Below are 26,805 nucleotides of genomic sequence, written 5' to 3'. Positions count from 1 at the left end.
GTCACATATGCAACCAATGTTGTAATTTCAAATTCTGTCTAATTATACTAAGGAATAACGAAATCTTGGATGCACTCTAAGATTGAGAGAAAACGGAGGACTCAGGCGTCCTGAAGCGATGAGAAAACGCACTCCTCAGACGGAGGACTCAAATAAATAAAGCATAGTTGCATGTTTTGTGGGCTAAAGAGCGTTATATGAATCGTCTGATTTTACGTTAACTGACGTGTACGACCGTGGTTATTACAGCATTAGGCGCATACTCCTCCCTTAGAACGGAAAGAGGTATAAAGGTTGTAGTTGAAGACTGGAAAAGGTTTAGATGAAGCTGCTTTGGACAGTTGAAGTTCGGAAAGTAGTCAGAGGTCGGGGGAAGAGGTTAATAGATGGCGCTCCACAGAAGGAAAATTGGATCTCAGGCCGCGAATGTTGGAAAAATTAAGTGTGAAAAGAGCCGATCCTCCAGTAACCGCAGTGGTGTTGTCAATAGTAAGACAGACAGTTGAGACCCTGCAATTGTTTGTAAATGAGGTAGAAAGATAGATCAGCAACCTGGGACTTGGTGTGGGGTTCAGGATTGTTTGGTTCACACTCAGGATGGGTTGGAGAAAGGAAACTCACAATGTGCTCTCTATATACATGTTGTATTGGATGTACAATGCAGCTTGGTGCTGGGAAGGCAGCATGGTTACAAGCGTGATGTAGAGAGAGCTGGTTGGTGAGGACGCTCAGAGAAGGACAGCTTGTGGGTCGCCAAGCTCGCCGGCGGGAGAGAGGACCGTACGGTAAATATCATACTGTACCGTTAGACCATATTTACGATGACAACAGACAAAGAATTAGAGTATCAGTTGTCTAACGAAACTAGATTTACCGTAAGATTGTTAAGAACGGTTTATTAGTTGTTATACGTTATTTCTGATCGTTTTGTGTTATCGGATGAAATATTTTAGTGATCTTGCTCATAATATTGTTCCAACATTATAAGCCTAACTCCTATGTTTGGAAATTGAAAATATCACTAACTGGCTCGTCAATAATATTTCATCAAAACTTAATGAATTTAATTTTTAAAGTAGGAAAAAGATGAACTTATTTTGTTAAATATAATCTGTAAAATTGATAATCATAGATTCTCATTTGATTATGAGGACCGTTTCTGATTGGTGGAGTTAGACGTTTCAGGTGTTGTTGTTGGCTGGTTCAAACGGTGTTGGTCTGTTCCCTGTTGATTGTTGGCGGAATATCTCCAGTTTCTCTTTTATTTCCTGTCAGGGAGTAGCAGAGTATAAAGAAGAAGACAGGAGTTAAATAAGTGAGTAGTAGATGATATACTGTAAGATGGTGACTCATGGTGAACTGTGCCTGCTGCTGGGCTGACCGCCTCTGGCTAATATTAAAATATTAAATGTACTTCATGTCTGTTGTATAAGATTACATATTATGGTAGCCAGTAAGGGTATGCTTGGTGTTCACGGGTACATGTACTGACTCTCTGATGGTATATACTGTATGTATATGTGTATGTTATTTGAATTTTTAGTTGCAGATTCGGCACAAGTTAAAGGGAGGCAGTTACGTAAAGCACTTATATTATTTTTATTTATGTTGGTAGATTTGAACTTTTCCTTGTAATGGTCAGATTTGAGTAAAACGCCCAAAATAACTTCTCATACTGAGTGAGGGGTAGAGCCTCGGGTAAACTTGGCGGCAACAGAAACAAGGTAAATTTGCCCTCCCACCTCCCACTCTGTTAGAGAGCCAAAAATATATCTTTCCAGTGTAATTGTGTGTGTTTAGGCCGACTATGACCATCATTTCCGTCGGAAATTGGCCGGGTTTTTTATTTTTTTTTTGTGGGACGTTTTTAAAAAAAAAAGTAATGGCTAAGCGAATAAAAAATACACCCAAAAACACTAGAAAAACAAAAACCTAACCTAACTGACTCACCATATGATGGATTCACCTATTTCTTACTGAGTATATATACTGTATATACAGTATATATATATATATATATATATATATATATATATATATATATATATATATATATATATATATATATTAATAATAATAATAATAATTAACGGTTTATTGAAAAAGTTCTGCAGCCCGAAGGCTGAAAATATACATTGGACATAAATGACTTATTACATACATTGGTGGTTTAACACAAGCCTTCATTAGAGAAAGGTGAAGGAACACACAGTGAACATATAGATTAATGTAGGTGTTGAACAGCAAACATGTAGTGTAGTAACTCCCTCCCAGATGGTGTTAGGAGGGACCTCACGTGGTGTAGTAGTTCCCTCGCAGATGGTGTTATGAGGGGCCTCACGTGGTGTAGTAATTCCCTCACAGATGGTGTTATGAGGGGCCTCACGTGGTGTAGCAATTCCCTCACAGATGGTGTTATGAGGGGCCTCACGTGGTGTAGTAATTCCCTCACAGATGGTGTTATGAGGGGCCTCACGTGGTGTAGTAATTCCCTCACAGATGATGTTATGAGGGGCCTCACGTGGTGTAGTAATTCCCTCACAGATGGTGTTATGAGGGGCCTCACGTGGTGTAGTAATTCCCTCACAGATGATGTTATGAGGGGCCTCACGTGGTGTAGTAGTTCCCTCACAGACGGTGTTCTATGAGTGAGGTGTGGTCCCAGGCCTTCCTATCGTAGACGGATTAACACATCGCTGTTGTTGGGTCGGGCCGTTATCACTGAGTACCTGGGACCTCACTGTGTGAAGGTCAACTTGGGTACCACTGCCACTGCTGAGTTGTTCTCACTGACTCAAGCACTGTTCACCACCGTTCACCTCTGTTTAACACTGGTTCCATTCCTTTGCTAAATGAAATAGCAACTTCTAGCGTGAACTTGTTGATATTCCGGTGGGGAGGAGGGTTCAGGGGAGGGAGCTGGTATGGGTCAACTTAACAGTTGACCTGGCAGCTCCGAGAGGAGCGCCAGGCACGTCTTGACCCTTCGGTGGTCAAGGATGTGTGTGTGTGTGCTCGCAAGTAAATCACTGTAGGTGCGCGTGATCCAGGTATATGCTGATAACCACAATGAAAGAAGAAAACACAAAGTTCCCAAGTGCTTTTGTGTACTAGTAATTCACACCTTCAGGGGTGAGTCTGTACTCACCCCTGAAGCGCTTGGGAACTTCGTGTTTTCTTCTTTCCTTGTGGTTATCAGCATATATATATATATATATATATATATATATATATATATATATATATATATATATATATATATATATATATATATATATATATATATATATATATATATATATATATATATATAATAATAATAATAAAGAGAAATCCACCATATGCAGGAAGGAATTTAATTAAATAAGATCAAAATTAGAATGCTCTTATATGCTGATGAACTGAATATAATAAGCAACAACATCCAAGGAATAGATACGATGGCAACAACCTTTAAGGAAATGGCAAAATGAACAGGACTTGAGATAAGTGTGGATAAGACCAAAACAATGATCATGGAAAGAAACCAAAGGCAAAACCCACAACGTATCGGTATAAGTGGAATGAATATTAAAAAATCTGGTCCTTTAAATACCTTGGATCACTTATGACATAAAAATACAAGATTGAAGAAGAAATTATGTAAAACCAATGTAAATTATAGCCAGGATTGGAGCAGGTAATAGATGCTACTACTGTACTGTCTTCTGGGCATAATGAACAAAGACCCGTATCATTATCCATTTGGCAGCATTCTATCACTACTCTGAACCGATTGTGTACATTTTTATATGCAACCATTCTACCCTGCAGCCCACATAATATAGACTGGAGAAGTGTTGTCATCAACATGCTGCTTTAGTTGTTTAATTCTGGTTACTTTGTATTCTGCACTACTCTGTACTACATAAAGCCTGTGCTTCCATCAAAAAAAATTGAAGCGTTGGTTGGGTACAAGTTATCTCATGAGTTGGGTACGAGTTAACTGTTTTGAGTATGATTTATCTTGGGTTTGAGTTGTCTTGGGTATGAGTTGTCTTGGGTACGAGTTGTCTTGGGTACGAGATGACCCTAACCCTGAACATACTGTACATAATAAATGTTAAATACCTCGCTTATAAACGTAATTTGCGCCAGAAATGCCATTGAAGAAAGTGTCTTAGAATTGTCAAAATTACTGGTTGCAACAATAAAATTCCCGAGATTCGTGTAGCGGCAACAAGTGAAATAATACCATAAAATTAAGGGTTAACTTCCAGAACTCTGCCAGTGTAATGCTAACATTTATAGTAACTTAAGTACTAAGTGTATGTATAGATTTTTTTTTTACAGATGGATGCATCTTGGCCACCATGGTGTGTGTGTGTGTGTGTACAGTATGTGTGGTGTGTCTTGCCACCACAAGTTAAAACTTATTGCCACAAAAGTGTTTAATTTTAGTATGAACAAAGCACTGTATGTTAATAGTTAACACCTGTACAGTAATGGCCACCATGAAACCATTTTTAAGTAAATTTTTATATCATTAAATTTTGTCATCGGCAATGTGTTTTGCCTCTAAAGATGATTTTGAACATTTGCTACAGTGTATATATCTGTTATGGCACAGTAATTTAGTTGTTACTTTAGTGATAAACATTGGCAGAGCTTCACTGGAATTAAACCAAATTATTTGACTAAAAGAGCTTATTTGAATGATTAATTATTGATTTCCTCAATTTTGGTACCTGTAATGTGCAGTTATGGGGAGAATTTGCAGTACAATACAGTATATAAACTGTAAAATTAATGATAGAATGGGGAGAGGTGACAGTTAATACATACAGTACAGGTAGTTCTGCTATAACGCGATAATTGTGTTCTTGTAAAATATCGTGTTATAGAAAATCGCGTAATAGAAATAACAGGGCTTATGGAGAAAATAGGGTTAGGTGCAGATTACTCGAAATCGAAAAAATTTAGTAGTTAGCCTAACACAAAGGATAGCACAGTCTAAATAAATGTTACATTCATATCTAATAATGAAATCATACAGTAAATTTAACACTTTACCTTGAAAAAATATGAATGTAACTTGATGGGGGAGAAGGGTGATTTTGAGGTTGATAACATCGAGCTTCTCTTCAAGTGTTATATCCTTTCTTTTACGATAATCACCGGGAATTCTATCATCAGAACGCTTTTTGGAGATATTCTTCTTTACCATATTCACAGTTAATACCACAAAATTGGAGAAATAGTAAGCCAAAATCGCGTTATAGCAAACAAGCGTTCGCGTTATACAAATATTGTTCCGAATTCATAAATCGCGTTAGAGCAAATTCGCGTTATCAAAACACGCGTTATAGCAGAACTCACTGTACAGGGAAAGGAGTTGAAGATTGCTGGCTTGGGTATTTTGCAATTAAAGAATATTAGTTAAAAATTCTTTTTAGGGCTGACATGGAAACAAAAAAAAAGTTTTCCTAGTGTATTTTGTGTGGCTTTAAACGAATCTGGCCTTCATTTCCATCGCAAATGAGCCGTTATGGATATATGACCTCCCCAATTCCCAACAATCATGGTTGTTCAAAGTGGGCACGGCTTTGAAGTATAGTAGAGAGAAATTGTGGGGTAAAAATATGGGGAAAAAAAAATATGGTAAAACGAAACCTACAAACCAGAAGGACCTGATCTAACTTCCTAGTCAGTGGGGATCTGCCCCCTTGGTTCCCCCAGTATGTAAAAAACTTAACTTAATTAACAGATAATGGAGAAAACAGGGAGGTGACCCTTCATCTTTTCACACAAAACCAAAGGTTCTTATCTTGAAGGTACCGACAGTCTGAACCGCACTTTCCACACATCACAGTGGTAGGCAAAATACTGTGGGCCTTAAAAATGTCGATGGCAGCGGCACCATTTTCAAATACAAGATGAATCATTTGCCAAGCTGAGGAAAAAAAGCGGTGCACAGGTAAAGTATGTGGCAACTAGCCAAGAGAAGTTGGAGGATCACGCCACTCACGCGACACTTAGAACAACACTGATTGGCAAGACATAGTCACGTGACTCCGAGACTCGGTGATTGATTATCAAAAAGTCCAAAATACTCTAAAAATATAAATTTGTGACAGAAATGTAATAGCATAGAGTTATGAAGTTCTGTGTTGGTCCAAGAACGAATCTTAACTGAATATTACTCTCATCTGCTTGATGCATTGGGTAATTCAAATTGCACTTGTCCCCATGTACCAATAATGTAGTTCAAATTTGTGGGAGTTTTGTATATTGCTATTTTTAGCTTTTAGCACTACAGTACATTACTGTATGCTTTATTCATTGTGCTTAGAAATCTTATTCTGTAAAAGTGGATTGGATATGGTAAGGTCATCCGGACATAAAACGCGCTTCAAGTTGCCTGATGACAACCAGGACACCTTGCCATCGGGTAATCATGGCTAACCTGCACACGCATGGAAAGTGATGGTAAAACGGTGTTGGTGATCATGATGATTGTTTTTTAATCATATTTATATCCCAAAGTTCTTCAGAATATATTCTATTTTTTTATTTAATTTCAGAGTTAAGGAACATGGCTGGTGCTGATGGTGATTTATATGAATTTGATGCTCCAAAGCATTTCTTCAACCTAAATGAGAATGATGACTTCGAAGTGGACGAGTCGTATTTTGGTAAGGTTTCATCTGTATATAGAAATTAGACAGGTGTTAAAGTGAGAGAAGTGTTTGGTGTAGCTGTGTAAGGCTTGCTGAGGTGGTACAGTACAGTATGGTCATTTGAGAGAATGTGAAATGATAAATTACTTAAAAGATAATATATACCAGTACTGTACTGTATATATAATGTAAAGGTACTGTACTGTGTGTGGTAGGATGGAAAGGAAAAGACCAAAATGGAGGCAAGAAGGGGTTGCTTTAAAAGCACTGTACATGTCGCCCTTGCTTTGCTTTCACCAGCTTCATAAGAACTGGAGTTCCAAGTAATGTACATTGTTTACTTTTATCCACCCACATTTTACTTAAACTGGACTAACATTTGCAAATACTGAACTCTGCATCGCTTCATCATTCTTACATGTAACCCATCGTGTATCATAATGTTTTTGTATAAATATTTGTTCTTACTCACTTGATTTTATCTTTTTAATATTGATTATGATATGACTTCTCCATCAAGTTTTATTGTGAGTAAAGAACCCTTTATGGTGATGTTAATGCTATAAACTGAGTTAGAGATATTAAGAAGCCTTGATAATGGTGAAACAGTTTTTGCACTTTGTGCTCAACCTTGGGAACCAGACTTTGGGCCCTTGCTGAAGCCAGCCATTTAATAAGTCATGAAGCTGAAGCCAAGGCTACACAAAACTTCAGCACCATTACTTATAAAAGTATCCTTAATGTAATGATGGGATGCATTCTTGAAAATCTTAACTTTAAGCAAAATTATTGCAAAATGAGGGATAACGACGAATAATATCCATGGAGATGGCTTGTAATTGTGTAGCTGATTCGCCGCCCAGTAACGCTCAGAACGGGTGAGGCTGAGCTGTGAACTATGTCATCATTCAACTTGTGGAAAACAAATTATAAGGTCAAAAACATAAAAGGAATAAACATTTCTTAAGTGTGTGGGAGTTAAGCAGGCACCAAGGGAGGGGGAGTGGTGTGGGGATCTCTCGGCTGATCTGCCTCGTGTCCTGTGTGACATGAAACGATTGCCAAGTGGCACCACTTTTTTTTTCCCCCTCACATATACTGGTGCAGTATACACGTGACACAGTTCATCCTGGCAGTCACCAAGCTGACTCAAGAGCCGTTTGTGGCTGGGGCATGTATGCCATGACGTCCCATAGGGGGAGGAAAAGTGTGGCTGACTGCAGTTACAAATCACTGCCTCGATACATATAGTTCACTACACACACACACACCCATGCTCCTCATTTTTTAATTTTATAGTTTTATATTATATTATCTCTATTTCTAAACCACAATACAGTACTGTAATGGTGCTCACTTGGAGCACAATCCCTCCTGAGCTTTTCCCAGTGAGTCTAACATAGCTAAATAAAAAATTGACCATCATTAAACAAGAAAGGGCATGAAAATTTTTATATAGTTAAACCGAAATATCACTAAGTGAACGATCTTTAAACAAGGGATACCTGCATAATATACTGTACAGTCTTACTGTACATGTTGATGGAAATACTTAAGATATTCTAAGTTGCAGCAAGGCCAGTGTTGCTTGTGATAGAGTTTTTGTGCCTGAAATTTGTGCTTTGACATTTTTTAAGTACTGGTATTTTATTATTACTAAGTAGCTTAAGAGGTGCCCTCGTCCATATTACATCATGTTCCTTCAGGAAGGCAGACAGATTTGGTCTGTGTTTATAACTCTTGTCAAACATAATTGCTACACAATTTATCTCACCAACCATCCTCTCTAGACAAACACCCTGGTGTCCTGCAGTGGCATAAATCTGCTCCTTATCACAATGCAGGAAGAATGCCTATAACCTATGATAAATGCAATTTAATTATCTCTCCTCATTAAATTTTCTTAACATATATAATAATCATTAACATGAGTTTCTCAGTCCCTGGTGGACAAAATACTGTAATTATACACAGTACAGTACCAATATCCATACAGTACTGTATTGTACAATATTGGTTTCCAAATTTTCATGAAGACAGAACTGGAGTGAGATAATTGATAACCAAAATATTTAGAAGATTATATTAATGTCATCATCCTACCATTCTATAAAAGGTACAGTACATATCAAATAAAATGGTACTGTAAAGAACCACCACTAAACTACAGTATTTTGATACTACTCTTTGGGGGATAATTCAAAACAGTTTAATCAGGTAATGAAATTAATATTAAATTCAGTTTTAAATATAATTTGTGTAAAGAATACAGTAAGGTCTTCCTAACAGGCAATATGTGTTCTTGAAAATTTTTATGCTAAATGCATACTGTACTTACAGACCAATGTTTAAAATCACACTATATCATAGCTTAAGTCCTTATACACATCTAAAATCTTTTAATTTAAGACAAGAAGAAATAGAATGACAAAATACAGAAAATGAAAATAAAAAATAAGTCATCAGGTAAATAAAATAATGTACTGTAGATTTCAAGTTTACCTTTTAACCCTGTTCGTATCGGCGGGTGTTCATTAGTTGGGACCTCCTGTATTCCCTTTGTTTGCCCTTTGGACAATTATTTCTTTTACCTGTACAGTGTTGTGTGTGTAGCCACAAATTAAGAATCTGCAAATTGCAAGGGCATGCTATACTTTATGATATGTTTCTTTTGTCAGACTGCCCCAGAAGTGCTGAAGTGCTGAGGGACCAACAGCAACCAGTGTTGTCAGCACTTCCTATAACAATGGAAACACCCAAAAGACTACCCAATTCCTCTCCTGCAGTTAACAAAGAGACAAAAAAATCTCATGACAAAGGTATGGATGTTGATGGGTCATTTCTTGTCTGTTCTGTTCATGATCTTGAAGTTAATACCATGCACTCAAAAGTATATACAGTACAGTGCAGTATACAGTATAATAGACAAAGGTACATACCAGTAAGTATGTCTTTTTTCTTCCCTCTCATTTCTTTCTTGTCTGCCTTTTTTCCACACACACACACACACACACACACACACTCACTCACTCACTCACTCACCCACTCACCACTCTCTCTCTCTCTCTCTCTCTCTCTCTCTCTCTCTCTCTCTCATATATATAGGTTTATGAGTTCCAATTCTTCCCTTACAGTATAACATAATGTCTGTATGTGCACATTTCTTTTGTCAGACTGCCCAACGGGTGTTGATAAGCAGCCTGTGTCACCACCTCGAGCAATTCCCGTGGACACACCAAAGGGGCCTCCCAATTCCTCTCCTACAATAAAAAGTGTCGACAAAGGTATGAAGTGTACTGTTAAGCAGTTGACCCCCAACACACTCATCATTCACTCTCACTGAAGATGATTAAAAAAAAATCATATAATTAACATGTTTATTTACATAAAAGTGAAGTTTTTTTGTTACTGTCATTAAAGGAAATTATTCATTATTTTAACAGAAAACATTGGGAACAATTCTGGAAGGAGAAGAAAATCTCTAACACGTGGAAGCAGCCTTAAGGACAGAATCCCAAGCATTGGTATAAGACAATCTCCAAGACTTGCTGCAGTTGCTAAGGTAACCAACTTTTCAATCTTCTCAACTCTAATGGAAAAGACAATTTGAAATTATTCCATATTAATTAGTCTTTAAAGAAATATAGAAGGCATATGGTAATAATACCAGCACTGTACTGTACATACTGGAATAACTTCAGAGGTGAAAAATAAGATTATTTTACCCATGTCTTTGAGTTTTGCAAGGATAACTAACTGAAAATGAACCTTTTATGGCTTATAGATCATCCATCAAGTGACATTCAAAACCCTACTTGTAGAACAACCCTTCCAGGGGTTGCCCTGTCTAAAGACTGTAACAGGGACATGCTCTTTCATAGATCAGTGGAATTGTTCCATAAATCAGGTGGTGGTTTATGAGGGCAGGGCTTCCACCACAGCCCATTGGTGTAACAAGGTGTGCCTGATCGTTGAATGAGTCCCTTGCTGGGTCATGACTCAAAGTTCTTTATTGTAATCTTGGGTCTTTGAAAATTGTCAAATTAGTTCCAGGTTGCAGCTGTCGTGTGTGTGTGTTTTATGTATATACAGTACAGTGGTCCCTCGGTTAACGAGCACAATCCGTTCTAGAAGGTTGCTCGTTAACCGAAACCATTGTTTCAATGGGTTTTGGGTAATTGGTTCCAGCTCACCGAAAATTGCCTAAATTCAACAAAAAAGGTAGAAAAATACACTTACTTTGAGGTGTGTATGTAGAAGGCTCCTGGATGAAGATGATGATGGGAATTAGAATGGGGGTGGAGGAGAAGGGAGAAGAGAAGGGATTGGGGTGGAAGAGAAGTCACCCCATGGCGCCATTTCACCCATAAAATTTTAGTTCACTTGGTGTAATTCAAGATTAATTTCTTTAAATCAACACTGCACTGCATTATATATTGTCAATATGTAAAATAAATTTCAAAATGACCAATAATTTGCTTGCAAACACAGAAAAAAAAGCATTTAGTTGAAGAGAGTCTCAAGCAAGATGTTCCCTCCACTGAAAAGACACAAAGACTGACGCCTGTATGGTGTGTTGAGAGGCTGGATGGCGCGCATAAAACTAGTTTCATTACCTTCAATTATGTTCAATAATTGTTAAAATGACTAAAAAGTTTATTATTAAACTTTTAAAATTATTGAATAGTATAAACTTCTTCATATTTGCTAAAATGGTCAGGACTTTAAGCCCTAGAACCGATTACTGTATTGGCGGACTAATACTACAGCTGGTGGACCGCCAAATGCAAGCGAATTCATGTTCAGGTTGGCTCGTAAGAAACTCGTTAATCGAGGGATTGCTCGTTAACCGAAGTTAAGAATCTTATGGAAGGTAACTCGTGGGGTATGCTATAACGAACGGATCCTACTACGAATATTCCTATAACGAACGGTTTTACCTATAAAATTGAGAATGCTATAACGAACGAAACTCCTACAACGAACATTATTTAATTTTTTTTTTTCTAATTCATTGTTTTTTTATTACAAATATTAATGATATTCTTTATTTCAGGGGTTTAGATGCATATTTATGCACTTTTTTTACAATTTTATATTATATTTTTCAGTGTTAAGTGGTTGTATTTGGGGGCCTGGAACGGATTAATCCTATAACGAACGAATGCTATAACGAACAAGGTTCTAGAACCAATTAGATTCGTTATAGCATACCCCACTGTACAGTATATATATATATATATATATATATATATATATATATATATATATATATATATATATATATATATATATATATATATATATATATATATATATATATATATATATATATATATATATATATATATATATATATATATCAGCATGTTATCTACACTTATTGGGTCACATCTTGTTAAACACACTTCTCACCAGGAGGAACTGAATCTTTAGGTAAAGGTGAAGCTCTATACTGTACTGTATGTGGATGATGAACTAATGAGAAATGTGGGACAATGTCTTTAGTAAATTAACAGTCTGGTTGGTGATGACTGTTCCCCATTAATTTTTTCTCAACTTAGTTTTTCCAAACTCAGAAACAACAATGTGTATTAATGAGGTTAACAGCTTCATTATGGATGTTGAGTTCCATAGCAAAACATTATCTTTTACAGTAAGAAGAATGAGTGAATAATGGTGACTGGAGACTCGTGTGTGTTTGTTGGTTCTCGCCACTCTGCATTTTAGAGAGACAAGGATTGAAAGTATATAAAGTATAATGTATATTCTTCCTCACACAGGCACTGAAGAGGGCTAAAGCTGCCCGAACCTCCACTGGTAGTGAAGGTCATAACTCGCCTGTTAAGCTCAACAGTTCTCTATCAAACAGAGTTCATAAATCTCGCACACATAATAAGTAAGGGATGAGTAATAGATTGAATACTGTGTTGCAATATTTGAGTCATCATACATGTCATTGTCCAGCTTCTTTTATTGCATGAGCACTTGTCAAGATGATATTGATTAACTCACAATATAAATAATGTACCATTCAGCTTATTTGTGAATTTTTTTTATTATTTATTATATGATGCATTCCCTCCATTTTTTCAGACCATCTGTGCCCAAAGTCCATGGAATGAAAGGTTTATCCCCTGAGGACAAGAAAGACTTGGATGGCATTTCAATGTTCAAAAAAAAATTATCCGAAAATAAGAAAAAATCTGGCCAGAATCGTTGCACGATACCAAAAGAGTTTCACTTTGCCACTGACACCCGCATAAAGAATCCCACACAAAATGAAGAGACTCGAGCGGTTGATTTCACAAGATCTCTACGCTCAAACACACCGACAGCTGTAAGTACATCCTGTAGCTGCTTTATAGGGGAGGCAAGATTCTGGTAACTGCATTATCTAAATACAGTGTGCCCTCCATAGGTTAGGCTAAATGAATTACCTTGATTATTCATATGACCTATCCATTTCATTCTCGATCTTGCTCTTAGCTCTTTATCTCCATCTATGCTATCATGAATCTCCCTTGTCAGTCTCTCCTCCCGTGCTTCAAATGCATAAAAAATTATTTTGTCCATTTTTGGTTCCATTACATAAATTAGGTTTCAGTGTAACCCTACAGGGCTGGCTGGACCAGTAACCCCTTTGGTATAGGACGAATATGTTTTTGCATATGCACTTTTAACATAAGCCTTGTACAGTATAAATACACGTTCATTTATGTTATGCTTATCCTTTCTTATTCAGCACAACAAAGAAGCACCGAAGGGGCCAACAATTCCTCAACCGTTCAACCTGACACTCCCTCGAACGGTGAAGGCGGAGAACCAGAATACATTTATTTCTCTTGCTGAGCTGAACCTCAAGTTCTACACCAAGACTCCACAGAGGTTCAGGAGTAAAAGAGCAGGAAGTACAGGTAAGAATTGTGTACTGTGTGTGTTTTTTAAGGTTTTCTGAACAATTGAGGCGCCCTGCGATCGTATGGGTTCTTCGCGCCAAAATTTGAAACCGAGAAAACCATGTTTAAAGTTTTTCCAACTTCAAACCTGCATAACGTTGTTGTTTTTTGAGATACAGCACTCATTTTTTATGCATTTTGAAGCTAAAGGACTGTACTTGCAGATGGTAGGTAGCGCGTCATGAAGTAATGTACTGGGTTGTTGCAATGTTGACTTGAAGCAACAAAATTCCCACTTGCTTATGGCTTTTTTTACTTTAATCGATATTAGGGTGTAGTTCCCACCCACTGGAGGGGCCGTGACGTAGATAGCAGGCGCTCACTGTCATTGGCCAAGACGGGGGAGGAGGCTGTAGGCTGGCTGCTGTGATTGGCCGCCTGCTCCTCTCAATCGCTCACTGACTGGATGAGAGCATCTAACGACGTGAAAGCCAAGCCTATAGTTTCCTGTCTGCCACAAATCAATGTTCTACCCTATTTTCAAAGGGCTTTCAACCTTATTTACAGTGTAGTAAGGAGATTTTATCAACTACAATCATATAGAGCTAGGCCAAAAATAGTGCTTTCCAACAAAAAAACTGGTTTCGCATGGTCTAAATGCACCTTACGATGCGGGACGCCTCATTACAATCAAAATCCCCAATTCACCTCCAACCCACAGAGCAACAATTCTGGTGTAGTTGGTAAGCTCCATAAATTGTGCCTTTATAATGTCCTCCCTGTAGTTATTATAGTTGGATTATCTTAAAGACCCATTTGTGGAACATGTCATGGAACAAAGATTTTTTTTTTCCCTATTGCTTTGCCTAAAAAATTAAACACTTTCTTACTCGACAATTCACTCCTATCAGGAACTATCATTCAGTCAATTAAGTTCATTTATTTTATGGATAGGTTTGTCAATGAATTGATGTGTGAAACCCATCCAAAATGAGATCAGTATTTATAGCCAGGAGCTTGTGTGATTTCTGTTTATCATAATTTGGTTTTCCTACAGAGTGACTGGGCACATTAGTCTACTTTTATTTCTATGGTCAGTGCACCAGTGAAATCCAGTGCAGTACAGTACAGTGGTCCCTCGGTTAACGAGCGCCTCGGTTAACGATTTACCTTCCATAAGATTCTTAACTTCGGGTTAACGAGCAATCCCTCGATTAACGAGTTTTTTACGAGCCGACTTCAACATGTTTTCGCTTGCATTTGGCGGTCCACCAGCTGTAGTATTAGTCCGCCAATACAGTAATCGGTTTTAGGGCTTAAATTCCTTACTATTTTAGTAAATATCAAGAAGTTTATACTATTCAGTAATTTTAAAAGTTTAATATTAACTTTTTTAGTCATTTTAACAATTATTGAACATAATTGAAGGTAAAGAAACTAGTTTCTGGCGTGCCATCCAGCCTGTTAACACACCAGACAGGCGTTAGTCTCTCTCTGTTTTCAGTGGAGGTAACATCTTGCTTGAGACTCTCTTCAACTAAACGCTTTTTGTTTCCAATTGGTCATTTTGAAATATATTTTACATATTGACAATATATAATGCAGTGCAGTGTTGATTTAAAGAAAATAATCTTGAATTACACCAAGAGAGCTAAAATTTTATGGGTGAAATGGCGCCATGGGGTGACTTCTCTTCCACCCCAATGCCTTCTCTTCTTCCTTCTCCTCTACCCCCATTCTAATTTCCATCATCATCCAGGAGCCTTCTACATACACACCTCAAAGTAAGTGTACTTTTCTACCTTTTTTGTTGAATTTAGGCAATTTTCGGTGAGCTGGAACCAATTACCCAAAAACCCATTGAAACAATGGTTTCGGTTAACGAGCAACCTGCTGGAACGGATTGTGCTCGTTAACCGAGGGACCACTGTATAAGCCCACTCAGGAAATTTATCCTCAATTTCTTATAGTTTTTGTTTATCGAATATCCTACTCTCAAATCCCTCCACCCATCTACAGTTTAAAACTAATGTACTTGAATGTACAGTAGGGCATTTGCTCTTCTCATACACATCCATATTATGCATTTTCATCTTCATTGTTTACAACATATTCAGGAAGCCTCTCTTGAATACTGTGTATCACTGTTTACTTATACTGTATGTTTATATTTCATAGGGGGGTGTGTTTATATTTCATAGGGGTGTGTGATCGCTATTTGTGCGTGAATTCTAAGGTAGCTCAAGAGGCCACTGGGGATAGTCTGCAAAGGTTGCATGTGTGGTGTGCTGCACTTATAAAGTGAGAGGCATGGCAGTAGTGTCTTTCTGATGCTGCAATGTGTAGTTGATCAACCTCAGGTTTTTACATCCTCTCATGCTGTACTTCTCCAGTGGAGGTGATGTTCTCGGGTAGAACTATGAGTTTAGCTATTCATAGGTTACCTTTGAGTTTATTCTTGTACCCCTTCCATTGCCTGTCAGCATTAACCTTATGATAGTTATACCATTAAATTTAGCCACATATGTTTCAATTTGAGCTAAGTATCAATGAAATTCAGCTGGTGAAAGGTAACACTTGGAGGGTTTTTATTTATTTAATTTTACAGTTTTGTATATGTAATAGATTTTCTTTATTCTTTTAACCTGTTCCCTTCCTTTAGATGACTTGAACCTGGAAGGAAAAAAGACAAGAGGAAATTCAGGAGTTACCATCCCTCACACCCCAAAACTCAGCGCCTGTGGCCGCACACGACAGATGAATTACGTAGCTCATGAAGAGATGGAGCAAAAGGCATTTGAAGAAGCTCAAAAGTATTAATTAATTCTCTCACTGTCTCTCTCTTATAATATATACATATGTCTTTCATAGATATGTTCAAAATTATATTTTTGGTTCACTAAATATGAATTGGGTAATTTAGGAAATTAAAGTAAAGATATTAATACCATAAGAAAGCCGTAAGAAATGAACCAATTGATGTTTGGCACCTAAATTATGTACACAGTCATCATTGTCATCGATGAACACTTGAGGGAAATTTCATAATTGGAGAGGCAGACCAAGGACCCTGGGGCAAGTTGGCATTGAATGACTCCTATGTCTATACAACGGGATTTGAGACTTCTGATCTTCAGTCAAACCTTGTGTTTATTCTTTCAAATAAATTTATATTTGTGAGTTTTAATGATTAATCTCAGTCATACTGTATTTGAAAAGTTCAGTTGGTTTACTTTTAACTTTTCCTGCACACATCCTTTCTCCCTTAGCTACATGACCTGCGGAGGATGTAGGCACCTGTTACTATAAAAAATCCTTAACATGCTACAAGGCAAACATCGTTATTGTTCTACCTCAAACCTTCCCTGCTGCTTATCAAGACTGAAGAATGGAAGGGAGTTATTATTATTATATATTTACTGTATTTTTATTATATTTTTTTACTTTCAGGCATTCATTCAAGGCCCTACCAGTTAATAAAAAGGTGTTTGAGGCTCCTTCCTCTGGTTATCAAGTGGAAAAGAAAATTCTAACTGTTCCAGAACCTTTCGACATAACAGATTCTAAGAAAGTAAGTTTGTCACCTGTGTCAATAGTGGCTGATCTTCCTTTCCTTGGAACTTACAGGCAATGACCATTATTGTATACAATGGATCAATATGCGCTCGATCAGTTTTGCGATGTAAAAATATAAATGCCATTTACCATTGTGATGGCTAAAGATCAGTATTACAATGGTCACTAACCTGTATGTTTTTCCTGCATTGTCACTGCTATGAAAGTGTGTAATAACTTGAAATATTCGGAGTTATCATGACACAATATCGGAATGACGTAACACGTGACCCACGCTGGAGGTTCAGCCCGTCCCTTGTAATTGCCAGGCTAAACTAAAAAAAAAAAAAAACATACAGAATCTACCCGAAAATGCGAGTTGAAAAATAACAACAGTTGAGGTACTGACACTGGATCCCTCTCCTGCGCTCTCCTTCCCTTCCCACGATTCGCAGCTAAAATTTGTATGTCTTTCATGCTTTTGATTATAATCATTTCTTATATTTTTTTTGCACATTCTGTTTGAACAATCGTGTGTGCATGTAACATTAAATTAAAGTTAATAAAAATGTGTATATCCACTCGAAATTATGAGCTGAAAGGTAACAATAATGCAGCTTTGCCTGATAGGAGAGGAGGTAAGGCGATGTAGCTATGGTGACGTCTAACTTGGCGAACTACCAAGTCCACACACACATTCATGTAAGGTAAATTAAATTGCAGAATTTTGTTTTAAATCAAATTATTTTGTCTATTTATAAATTATTTGAATTATTTAAACATTATTTAATCAATATATGATTGATCACTTAGCGAAGGTTTTTTGATGTCCCTAACCCCACTGTATAACACCCTTTGGCTGTAGTCACCAAACCTATATTCTGTTAAGTAGAGAACTGGTGTAGTTCATGCAGTGTGTGTCACTGGTACAGTATAGTATACTTTGGTGTGCCTTGAGAATCTAAGAAAATTTCTTAAATACCAGTACAGTACAGTATTGAATTGTGGAATTTTTGTAAAAGAGCGTTTGCACTGGGTAAATGTTAGGTAAGTAGTACAGTATATGAGTCATAGTGTTAAGGGAAGGATTGTACTGTAGATTTTGAATGAGTTTGTTAATTTGTTGATATTGCTGTAGGGAAGAATGGTGACCATGATGTAGGTTTGCAAGATTCATTTCTCTGGGGAGGATATGTTCTGAAATACATTATTTGGAGTCACTGGATGTAGGAGGTTGATAAGTTGTGCATGTGTTTGCTGATATACATTATGTGTTGGGAGCTGTAGGCAAGATGTTGTGTGATGGAGTAATGTTGTGTCTAGTGGCAGGGTGGGGGGATTAAGGGTTATACAAAATGGATATATTTTCTGGAGTTAAGACTGCTGCTCTTGTTATATAAGAAACACATTAATTAACAGGTTCAGGTTAAGTTTGTTATTGCAATATCCATGATGCAGTATGGTAGTCACTGTCATTTATGTTAACCTTTGTGTTTTAAGTTTTTCGGTCATTTCCGACTTCTCCCCGACCCAACTTATTTTTCACATGGAGTTTGGTTATATTTGCTGCCCACAAATGGTGTCCTTTTCTCTGCATGACAACAAATGTTGCTCATTGGCCATTGTTTATTTTTAATGCACATCTCTCCATAAAGAGAGGAATTTCAGTTAATTTTGTGGTCCCAGAGTAAAATGCCAGTCAGGTTCTCCTGACACCTATTGAATATTTGGTTCAGTAGCTCAGATTGATGTCTGAGTATGTATTTCTGCATCTCTGAGGGTGTATTATGTGCCGTTTTCAATACTATTATTGGATAAAGGAAAAATGTAGATATATATTATGTACTGTACATTAAGAAATAATTACTGTAGTAGTTTATATATGAGTCCTCTTGATTGCTACTCAGAAATGTTTAAGATTTTTATATCTTAACTTTCAGCCGCAGCCGCCAATTGGTTTTAAATACCAAGAAATGTGTGATACGATAGGAGGCTCTGCTTCATTATTGGCATCCATTCCTCATGGTGGTATTCCAGGCAAGTGGGACAAAACATCCACCAAGGTTCAACCATTTAGTTTTGACACCCGAGACAGAACTAGACAGCAACACAAGCAGCAGAAGATACAGAAGGTAACAATTAAGTTGAAAGTTTCTTTTATAATAGACAGGTAACCATGAAAGTAGGTACAGTGAAAGACAAAGGTCATGTCGTGAAATTTGGTGGAAACATATGCCCTAGGGCTAAACTTTTGGTGCACTCTGCCTTGTGGTAGGGGGCTCTCATAATGTTTCGCGGGTTATATTTAATCTTCGGACAAAACCGCGACACGACTTTTGTCTTTGATTGTACATGAATGTAACTTTTTTTTTTTTTTTTTAAGAGAACCAGGAAAGCTTGTTTAAACAACCTCAGGTACTCCTATATTAAGAAGAACATGTAACTAAATTAGATATTACCTTGTTCCACTAAACATTTACCCCATTCCACACTGCCAAACCTTTTCTCATTTTTTGGGGCAAGGTGGCTGGAACAAAGAGTAAACACTCATGCTATTATCTCTATTGTCTACCACTCCTGCTACTGTAGTATCCCCATAATCCACCCAATGCCATGCTCTGCTGTCAAGTGTGCATGCACACACCCATACCACTTTCAGGATGTTCATATATATCCCTCATGTTGTGTCCTTCAGCCCATCTGTTCCATATCCTCAGTGTTCACCTCTCCCTGGTACACTAATATTTCACTTCTCACTCCTTCAGTGTCAATACCAACTTTACCAAACCTCAATCAGCTCCTGGTTTCTGTACTTCTTATCCTCTGCTTCCTGTTTATCATAAATGTTGCTCTCCAGCACACAATACATTATTTCCCCTTTACTACTGTGACTAATGTTTCACATATTGTTCTGGTCACTGACATATCCATTCACAGGCAGCTGACTGAAGTACTGTACCCCACTTCCTCCATTCAAACTAACATTTGTTTCTCTTTGTTTCCTATCTCTGCTCACATTCACTTTGTTTAAATTCACTATTAACTTTTTCTTGGTACAAACATTGCACGAGTACATTAGCTAACATTTGGAACGTATCCTCTTGAGATTCTCACTAAAGCAATATCATTTGCAAACAGTGTTTTACTTCCCCCCCCCTTTTTTTTTTAACAAGACTTCATTCCTTCTCCATAACTCATTCTTTTTTCTCTTTTAGTACTCCATCCTTAAAAATACACAATACACTATTGTGCTTGTAAAAAAAAAATTACAGAACAGTCCTTTCCCTGATGATTCAACACAAATATGGGTTTTTCATAATCTACAAGGATTTTATACACTTTGCCTCAGTTGAGGAGGACCTGGTGCACCAGTTGCCCCTTGTGAGTGCAGCAGTTCTTATTAAAGCGATGTCTGCCTAAACAGTATTTAAAATAATTTAAATACATTGCCAAAATGAAGCTAAAAGTCATGGTTGTTTTGGGGCGACGAAAGAAAGGGAAAATAAATTATGTTTACATGTAGCTTCAATAATTTCCCTCAACAATAAACAAACATTATCAGACATGATTAATCAACAAATAGTAACAATAATAGAGATGAATATGATAAAAAAGACAATAATGGCCATCACACATCAAGATGAGTATATAATCCACCACAACATGTGTGAGGAGAGATGATGTGCCCTGCTTGGCTGATATTTTATGATTGATGTGCACTCACTGGCATCTGCTCCCTGACTCAACCACAGGATAGGGGAAGGGTGGGGGAATATAATGGTATACATAACTTGATTCTGGCCCCATTGGCACTTGGCAGTTTGTGGTCTGGATTGCCTCGTACATGGTTGTTGTTGGGCATATACTGTGACCTGTGGTGTTATGGTCAGCATTCTCGCCTTGCAAGTGAGCGGACCCGAGTTCGATCCTCGGGCAGGGTGAAACTATAGGCAAGTTTCTTTATGCCATTTGCCTCTGTCTACCCAGCAGTAATTGGGGACCTGGGTGTTAATAGATTTGCGGATCGTATTCCGGGATAATGGTTAGCCTGTGCAGTTGGCGAGTTGTCCGGTCTTCTCGGGCTGTTCTTTGACACTGGTTCATACAACTCGTTAACTTGGGGTGTGGTTGTTGTGTTGGTGACAGCTTCTACACCTTAAACAAATTCCCGCCTAAGTGGCTCTTGGGCTGGCCATCCTCGTTGCACGGGGGGCAACCATTATACCACTAAATTCTATTGGTATATATTTTTATTTAGTGATGATGCAGTCCTTAATTTTTCTGATGTTTATTTCAGCACTGAAGTTAAATTTTTGTCTAAATATTAATTGGAATTTTTTCCCCCTAAGGTTCTGGAAGATGAAAAGAACTTGGTTAACTTCCATGCTCAGCCGATGCCTATTTTTGAAAATGGTGTATGTGGAGTGCCTCCCAAGAAACCTCCAACTCCTACCAGAGTTAAACCCTTCAATTTGAAGATTGACCAGCGTGGCACCATCAAGCAAGAACAGTATCAAAAACACTTAGAGGAACAAGCCCATTTAGATAAGGAACAGCGAAAGTTTCTGGCACGTCCTGATACAGTTTTACATAAGAATCCATTTATTCCTGAAAAGTCGAAGAAACCTCTCACTGATATATCAACATTTGCTCTCAACACTGAAGTGAGAGCTGTTGATCGAAATGAATATGAATTACAACATAAGAGAAGAGAAGATGAAATTCAGGCCGCTAAGAGAGAGGTGAGTTATATCTACTGTACAGATAATCCTCTGCTTATCACCTTTCAGAAATACGAACAATCTATAGTCTGTTCACTCAAGGCTTGCAATTGAGACCTATGGGCAGTTTGTTACAAGGCTGCTGATTAGTTGTACTGTACAATAGAAGATGAATGTATGTTCCCATTATTGGGGTGAAGAAAGCAAACAGTTAAAGCTACTGTATTTTAATTCACTTTATCATCTTCAGTACTGATCGGCTCATTAGCCACTTGGGCGGTTGGTCACATTTCTGTTGTACACTGTTGGCAAGTACTGGATATGTATTGGCTCTGTTACACACTGTTGGCACGTACTGGCTACATAATGCATCTCTGCCTTCGCCAGTGTTGGTCAAATCTGGTCTTGAATGAGCTTACCCTCTGTGACATCACTATGCAGTTACTCTACTATCATTTTAATATCCTAATTTTATGTAATTGGGACATGGAGACATTAGAATGGGTTGTTGACTTTCCATATAATATATTAAATAACATATCAAGCCACACAGAAAGCTTTTCTAATTCAGATATATGGGAAAAGAATCATGAAGTGAGATTGTGTGGGGCAACAATGGTATGCATTCTCTTAAGAGCAATATACACTAGTTATATGGTAACATAACCCCTACGCCCCGGGCTAGGGTGCTGCTGGCCGTACCCCCCACGTGGAGTAAATCGAGAAAAATCAACTTTAACAAAAATAATTTTAGCCATTTTTAATTATAAAATAATAAAAAAGAAGCAAGAAAAACTATATATTGACCCTCTAGAAACTTCCCTGGGGGCCGCAGTGGCGAAGGAGATAAGGGGACAGCGTCGTTTTGACGGCAAGCGCTCGTGGTCACATACGCACTTCGCGGCCATTTTCCGTTTGCCTTTGTGTCCGGGATGGCCAGTAATGCATATATTTACTGATCATAATACAGGGTACTTATTTCCCTGTAAATATTTCTTTAGAATTTATTTTATTAGCAATTTTTTTCATAAAAAGTGCTTGGAGGTACACACGCAGTCTGTCGCCAGGCTGTCTTTGTGTTTGGTAGATCAAGTAATGCATATAAATAATTATCGGAATAATAATTCCACTAATAAATACATTTATAACATAATCATAGCATTATTTTCTAGTAATACTACACTACTTTAGCAATATTACTTTGATACAACATGATAAAATGGACAAACAATAGTCATGCTGGAATGTAATAACCTGCGCTGGGCATTCGAACAATGCCGCAAAAAGGCGAGCATTCTGAAACGTCAATCGGGGCACCCTAGATCAGGGGTTTTCAAACTATGGGTCCCGACCCTTCAGTGGGTCGCAAAATAAATAAATTGGGTCGCAAAATAAAAATGGGTCGCGAAAATAAATAAGAAAAAAAATAAAATGGGTCGCGAAAATAAATAAGAAAATAAAAATAAATGCACCATAAATTAGGCTTGGTTATTGTAATGTACACTCCACAGTCTAGGAAGCGACTGCAAGGAGAGCATTTCCTGATTCTTTCTTTACCTCTCATGTCATCCATTTTGCGCAGAAAAACTCGTAATCGTAGTTTTTTCCCCCGTAATCATGAGAAATTTACATGAATTTTGTCGATGCTAAATGAAGGAAAATTGTGAACAGTGTTTGTCTTTGATTTACTCATTTCATATCATTACACTTAGGTTTAATGGGTCGCAATTCAAATTGTTGTTCTGGCTGTGGGTCGCAGTAAAAAAAGTTTGAAAAACACTGCCCTAGATGTACGTACCGGGGCATAGGGGTTAATCTCCTTGTATATTAAGAGCATCGAATGTGTATTTACCTAACACATCATCTTTGAGAACCTAACCCCTGCGCTGGAGGGGGCTTATTGTATTTTATTTACCTGATGAGCTATTTTTTTTACTGTATGTTGTCATTCTGTTTTGCCTTTTCTCTTAAATTATGTGATTTTAGATGAATATCAGGATGTAGGCTATGATGAAGTAGCATTTTAAGCATTGTTCTGTAAGTATGGTATGCACATAGCACATAGGGTATGTGGTTCAACTTAAGAACTTCTGTAGGAACGGAACTCGTACGTAACCCGGAGACTGCCGGTACATACTGTACATATCTCGTGTTAAGAAATTTTTTTTCTGTGAATATGATGTTGATCCCCTCCAATTTCATGTGTGGCTTATATATATATATATATATATATATATATATATATATATATATATATATATATATATATATATATATATATATATATATATACACTAGACCCCGACTTACGACTACGTGGACTTACGACCGTCGGGACTTACGACCGCCTCAGATATAGATAAAAAAAAAAATTTTTTTTTTTTTTAAATGACACGCATTTTCTATACCGAAACGTTTCCAGTTAATGTAGTCTCCATGTATAATTAGAAAATTATGGGGGCCCCATGTGCATTCAGCTGACTACATTAAAGGTTAAGTGCTCAGTCACACTGTATCCATTCCTTAATTATTTATTACTTTCACTGTACTGTATCCATTCATCATTATTCATTACTTTTACTGTACTGTATTTCATTGTAGATTTTTTATCTATGTCGGACTTAAGACCTGGATTTGGGTCCCTAACCCCGTCGTAAGTCGGGGTCTAGGTGTGTGTGTAATATATATATATATATATATATATATATATATATATATATATATATATATATATATATATATATATATATATATATATATATATATATAATCAACGACCTCACTAGCCAGGACTCGAACCCTCAACCTTATGCGTGTGACCATGAATTGCTACCACCGTGCCACAAGGACACTAAAAGCAATCCTAGACTTGGTTATATTTCACACAAAGCCTGTTCATCGTGCTGATGGCGCCGTGAACCTAGTGAGGTCGTTGATTATATGTTGAAGTCCGCGTGCTATATGGACTAAATGAAATATATATGGAACCTCGAGTTTCAAAGCTGGATTCGGTAAAATGCTACTCCGACCACATAAGTGGCACGGACAATCCCCAATTGGAGGTTCACGGCGCCATCAGCACAATGAAATATAACAAAGTCTAGGATTGCTTTTAGTGTCCTTGTGGCACGATGGTAGCAATCCCTGGTCACACGCATAAGGTCGAGGGTTCGAGTCCTGGCTGGTGAGGTCGTTGATTATATGTTGAAGTCCACATGCTATATGGACTAAATGAAATACAGCTAGACCCCGACTTACGACGGGGTTAGGGACCCAAATCCAGGTCGTAAGTCCGACATAGATTTTTTATTTATTTATTTTTTTTTTTAATAAAAAATCTACAATGAAATACAGTACAGTAAAAGTAATAAATAATGAGGAATGGATACAGTGTGACTGAGCACTTACCTTTAATGTAGTCAGCTGAACGCACATGGGGCCCCCATAATTTTCTAATTATACATGGAGACTACATTAACTGGAAACGTTTCGGTATAAAAAATGCGTATGTCATTTGGGGGGAAAAAATGGTCACAACCGCGGCGGTCGTAAGTCGGAGTCTAGCTGTATATACAGTATATATATATATATAATTTTTTTTTTTTTTTTTTACAGCAAGAGGAGATGCAGGCAAAAGAACAAGAATTGGGAATAAGAAGATTGCGTCAGGAGGCTGTCCACAAGGCTAATCCTGTCCCGAAATTTAAACCCATGGTTATTGAGCATGGACAGCATCCACCTACTGTCCCCGTATCTCCCAACTTTGCAACAGAGTTACGACTGCGATCACGGACAAGGTCAGCGGCAAACTCAACCATGGACATTTCGTCTGCTACATTTACAGCAGATTAAAACTGGAGCTGAGGAAATCCAAAAATATTGCCTCCATCACAAACGTGAAAGATTTTTATTATTTAGAACATTGTCATGGCAGAGGGAACCACCATTTTTAAGTCGACACCTAAGCAACCAGAATGGATCATACTATGTTTTTAGCCATTCAGGTATTGTGGAATTTATTTATTTGGATTAGTAGTTTGAGTTTTACTCGTCCCTTTTCATGGGATCTATTCTACAGTAAGTACTGTACAGTACGTAGTATTAATTTGTTCTCCCTGTAACATTCATTTCTCTCTATCAACAGGATGCTGTATCTAATAATCTTGCCATTCTCTGTTTTATAGTAATTTGATTAAAGTACACAAATCAGATGAGATTAAAAAAATAATTAATAAATACCTTGATAAGTTTTAAGTCACATTTACAGTATATGTCCTTTTTTAAAACCTCAAGTTTGGATGGTCATAAATCTGGATGAATGAGGCATTTAATAATCTAGCAGATATTGGAAGCCTTTTAGTTTAATGATTATATATTCCATTTGTGTCATTTATGAATATTAATGTTTAATTTCATAACCGATTTATTGTTTATTGTGGTTTATTCAGAACTTATTGGCTTTTTTGCATTACTGGTGGATCAGTTGTCACTGTCTTGGAGTTTAGCATTGAAAAGAACGAGTATCCTCCCCATTATGTTAGTTGGGTGACAAGTTAATGGGCTTGACAAGTGAACCAGTCGTGTGTTCATTAATTTTTAATAAATTTATATATAACCTCTTTATTTCTGTTATAAAATAAAATACGGGGCCTAATTTTTTGGTGTACAGCTAGACCCCGACTTACGACGGGGTTAGGGACCCAAATCCAGGTCGTAAGTCCGACATAGATAAAAAAAAAAAAAAAAAAATTTAAACAAATAATCTACAATGAAATACAGTACAGTAAAAGTAATGAATAATGAGCACTTATCTTTAATGTAGTCAGCTGAATGTACATGGGGCCCCCATAATTTTCTAATTATACATGGAGACTACATTAACTGGAAACGTTTCGGTATAGAAAATGCGTGTCATTTGAAGAAAAAAAAATATTTTTTTAATAAAAAATCTGAAGCGGTCGTAAGTCGGGG

At 37.3% G+C, this 26,805-nt stretch overlaps 1 protein-coding gene across 2 annotated transcripts; it reads left to right on the top strand.

Annotated features, from left to right (window-relative positions):
• The first annotated feature begins 748 nt into the window (after window positions 1-748).
• On the top strand, window positions 749-26,590 carry LOC121855983 (targeting protein for Xklp2-like). Of its 2 annotated transcripts, none has more exons than XM_042351219.1 (13): window positions 749-785; window positions 6,564-6,674; window positions 9,338-9,478; window positions 9,833-9,943; window positions 10,103-10,221; window positions 12,443-12,558; window positions 12,756-12,999; window positions 13,405-13,576; window positions 16,221-16,371; window positions 17,009-17,129; window positions 19,054-19,245; window positions 21,463-21,855; window positions 25,450-26,590. In XM_042351219.1, exons 2-13 carry the CDS (start codon window positions 6,575-6,577, stop codon window positions 25,684-25,686), a joined length of 2,097 nt encoding a protein of 698 aa, XP_042207153.1. In that variant the 5' UTR covers window positions 749-785; window positions 6,564-6,574; the 3' UTR covers window positions 25,687-26,590. The 2 variants fall into 2 exon arrangements, with proteins under 2 accessions (XP_042207153.1, XP_042207144.1); XM_042351210.1 differs by lacking the exon at window positions 749-785 and adding an exon at window positions 1,157-1,315.
• Window positions 26,591-26,805: the final 215 nt, after the last annotated feature.

Source organism: Homarus americanus, unplaced genomic scaffold (genome assembly GCF_018991925.1).
Source record: "Homarus americanus isolate GMGI-L3 unplaced genomic scaffold, GMGI_Hamer_2.0 scaffold1024, whole genome shotgun sequence".
NCBI lineage: Eukaryota > Metazoa > Arthropoda > Malacostraca > Decapoda > Nephropidae > Homarus > Homarus americanus.
Note: the sequence above shows the minus strand (reverse complement) of the source record. Positions and strands in the feature narration are given on the sequence as shown.

What these genes read in the sequence shown, in the direction of transcription:
- LOC121855983 (XM_042351219.1), top strand. Translation starts at nt 6,575, where the DNA reads ATGGCTGGTGCTGATGGTGATTTATATGAATTTGATGCTCCAAAGCAT. An exon ending in GACTTGCTGCAGTTGCTAAG is followed by an intron (nt 10,222 to 12,442) that starts GTAACCAACTTT and finishes TTCCTCACACAG; the next exon opens with GCACTGAAGAGGGCTAAAGC. An exon ending in ACATAACAGATTCTAAGAAA is followed by an intron (nt 17,130 to 19,053) that starts GTAAGTTTGTCA and finishes CTTAACTTTCAG; the next exon opens with CCGCAGCCGCCAATTGGTTT.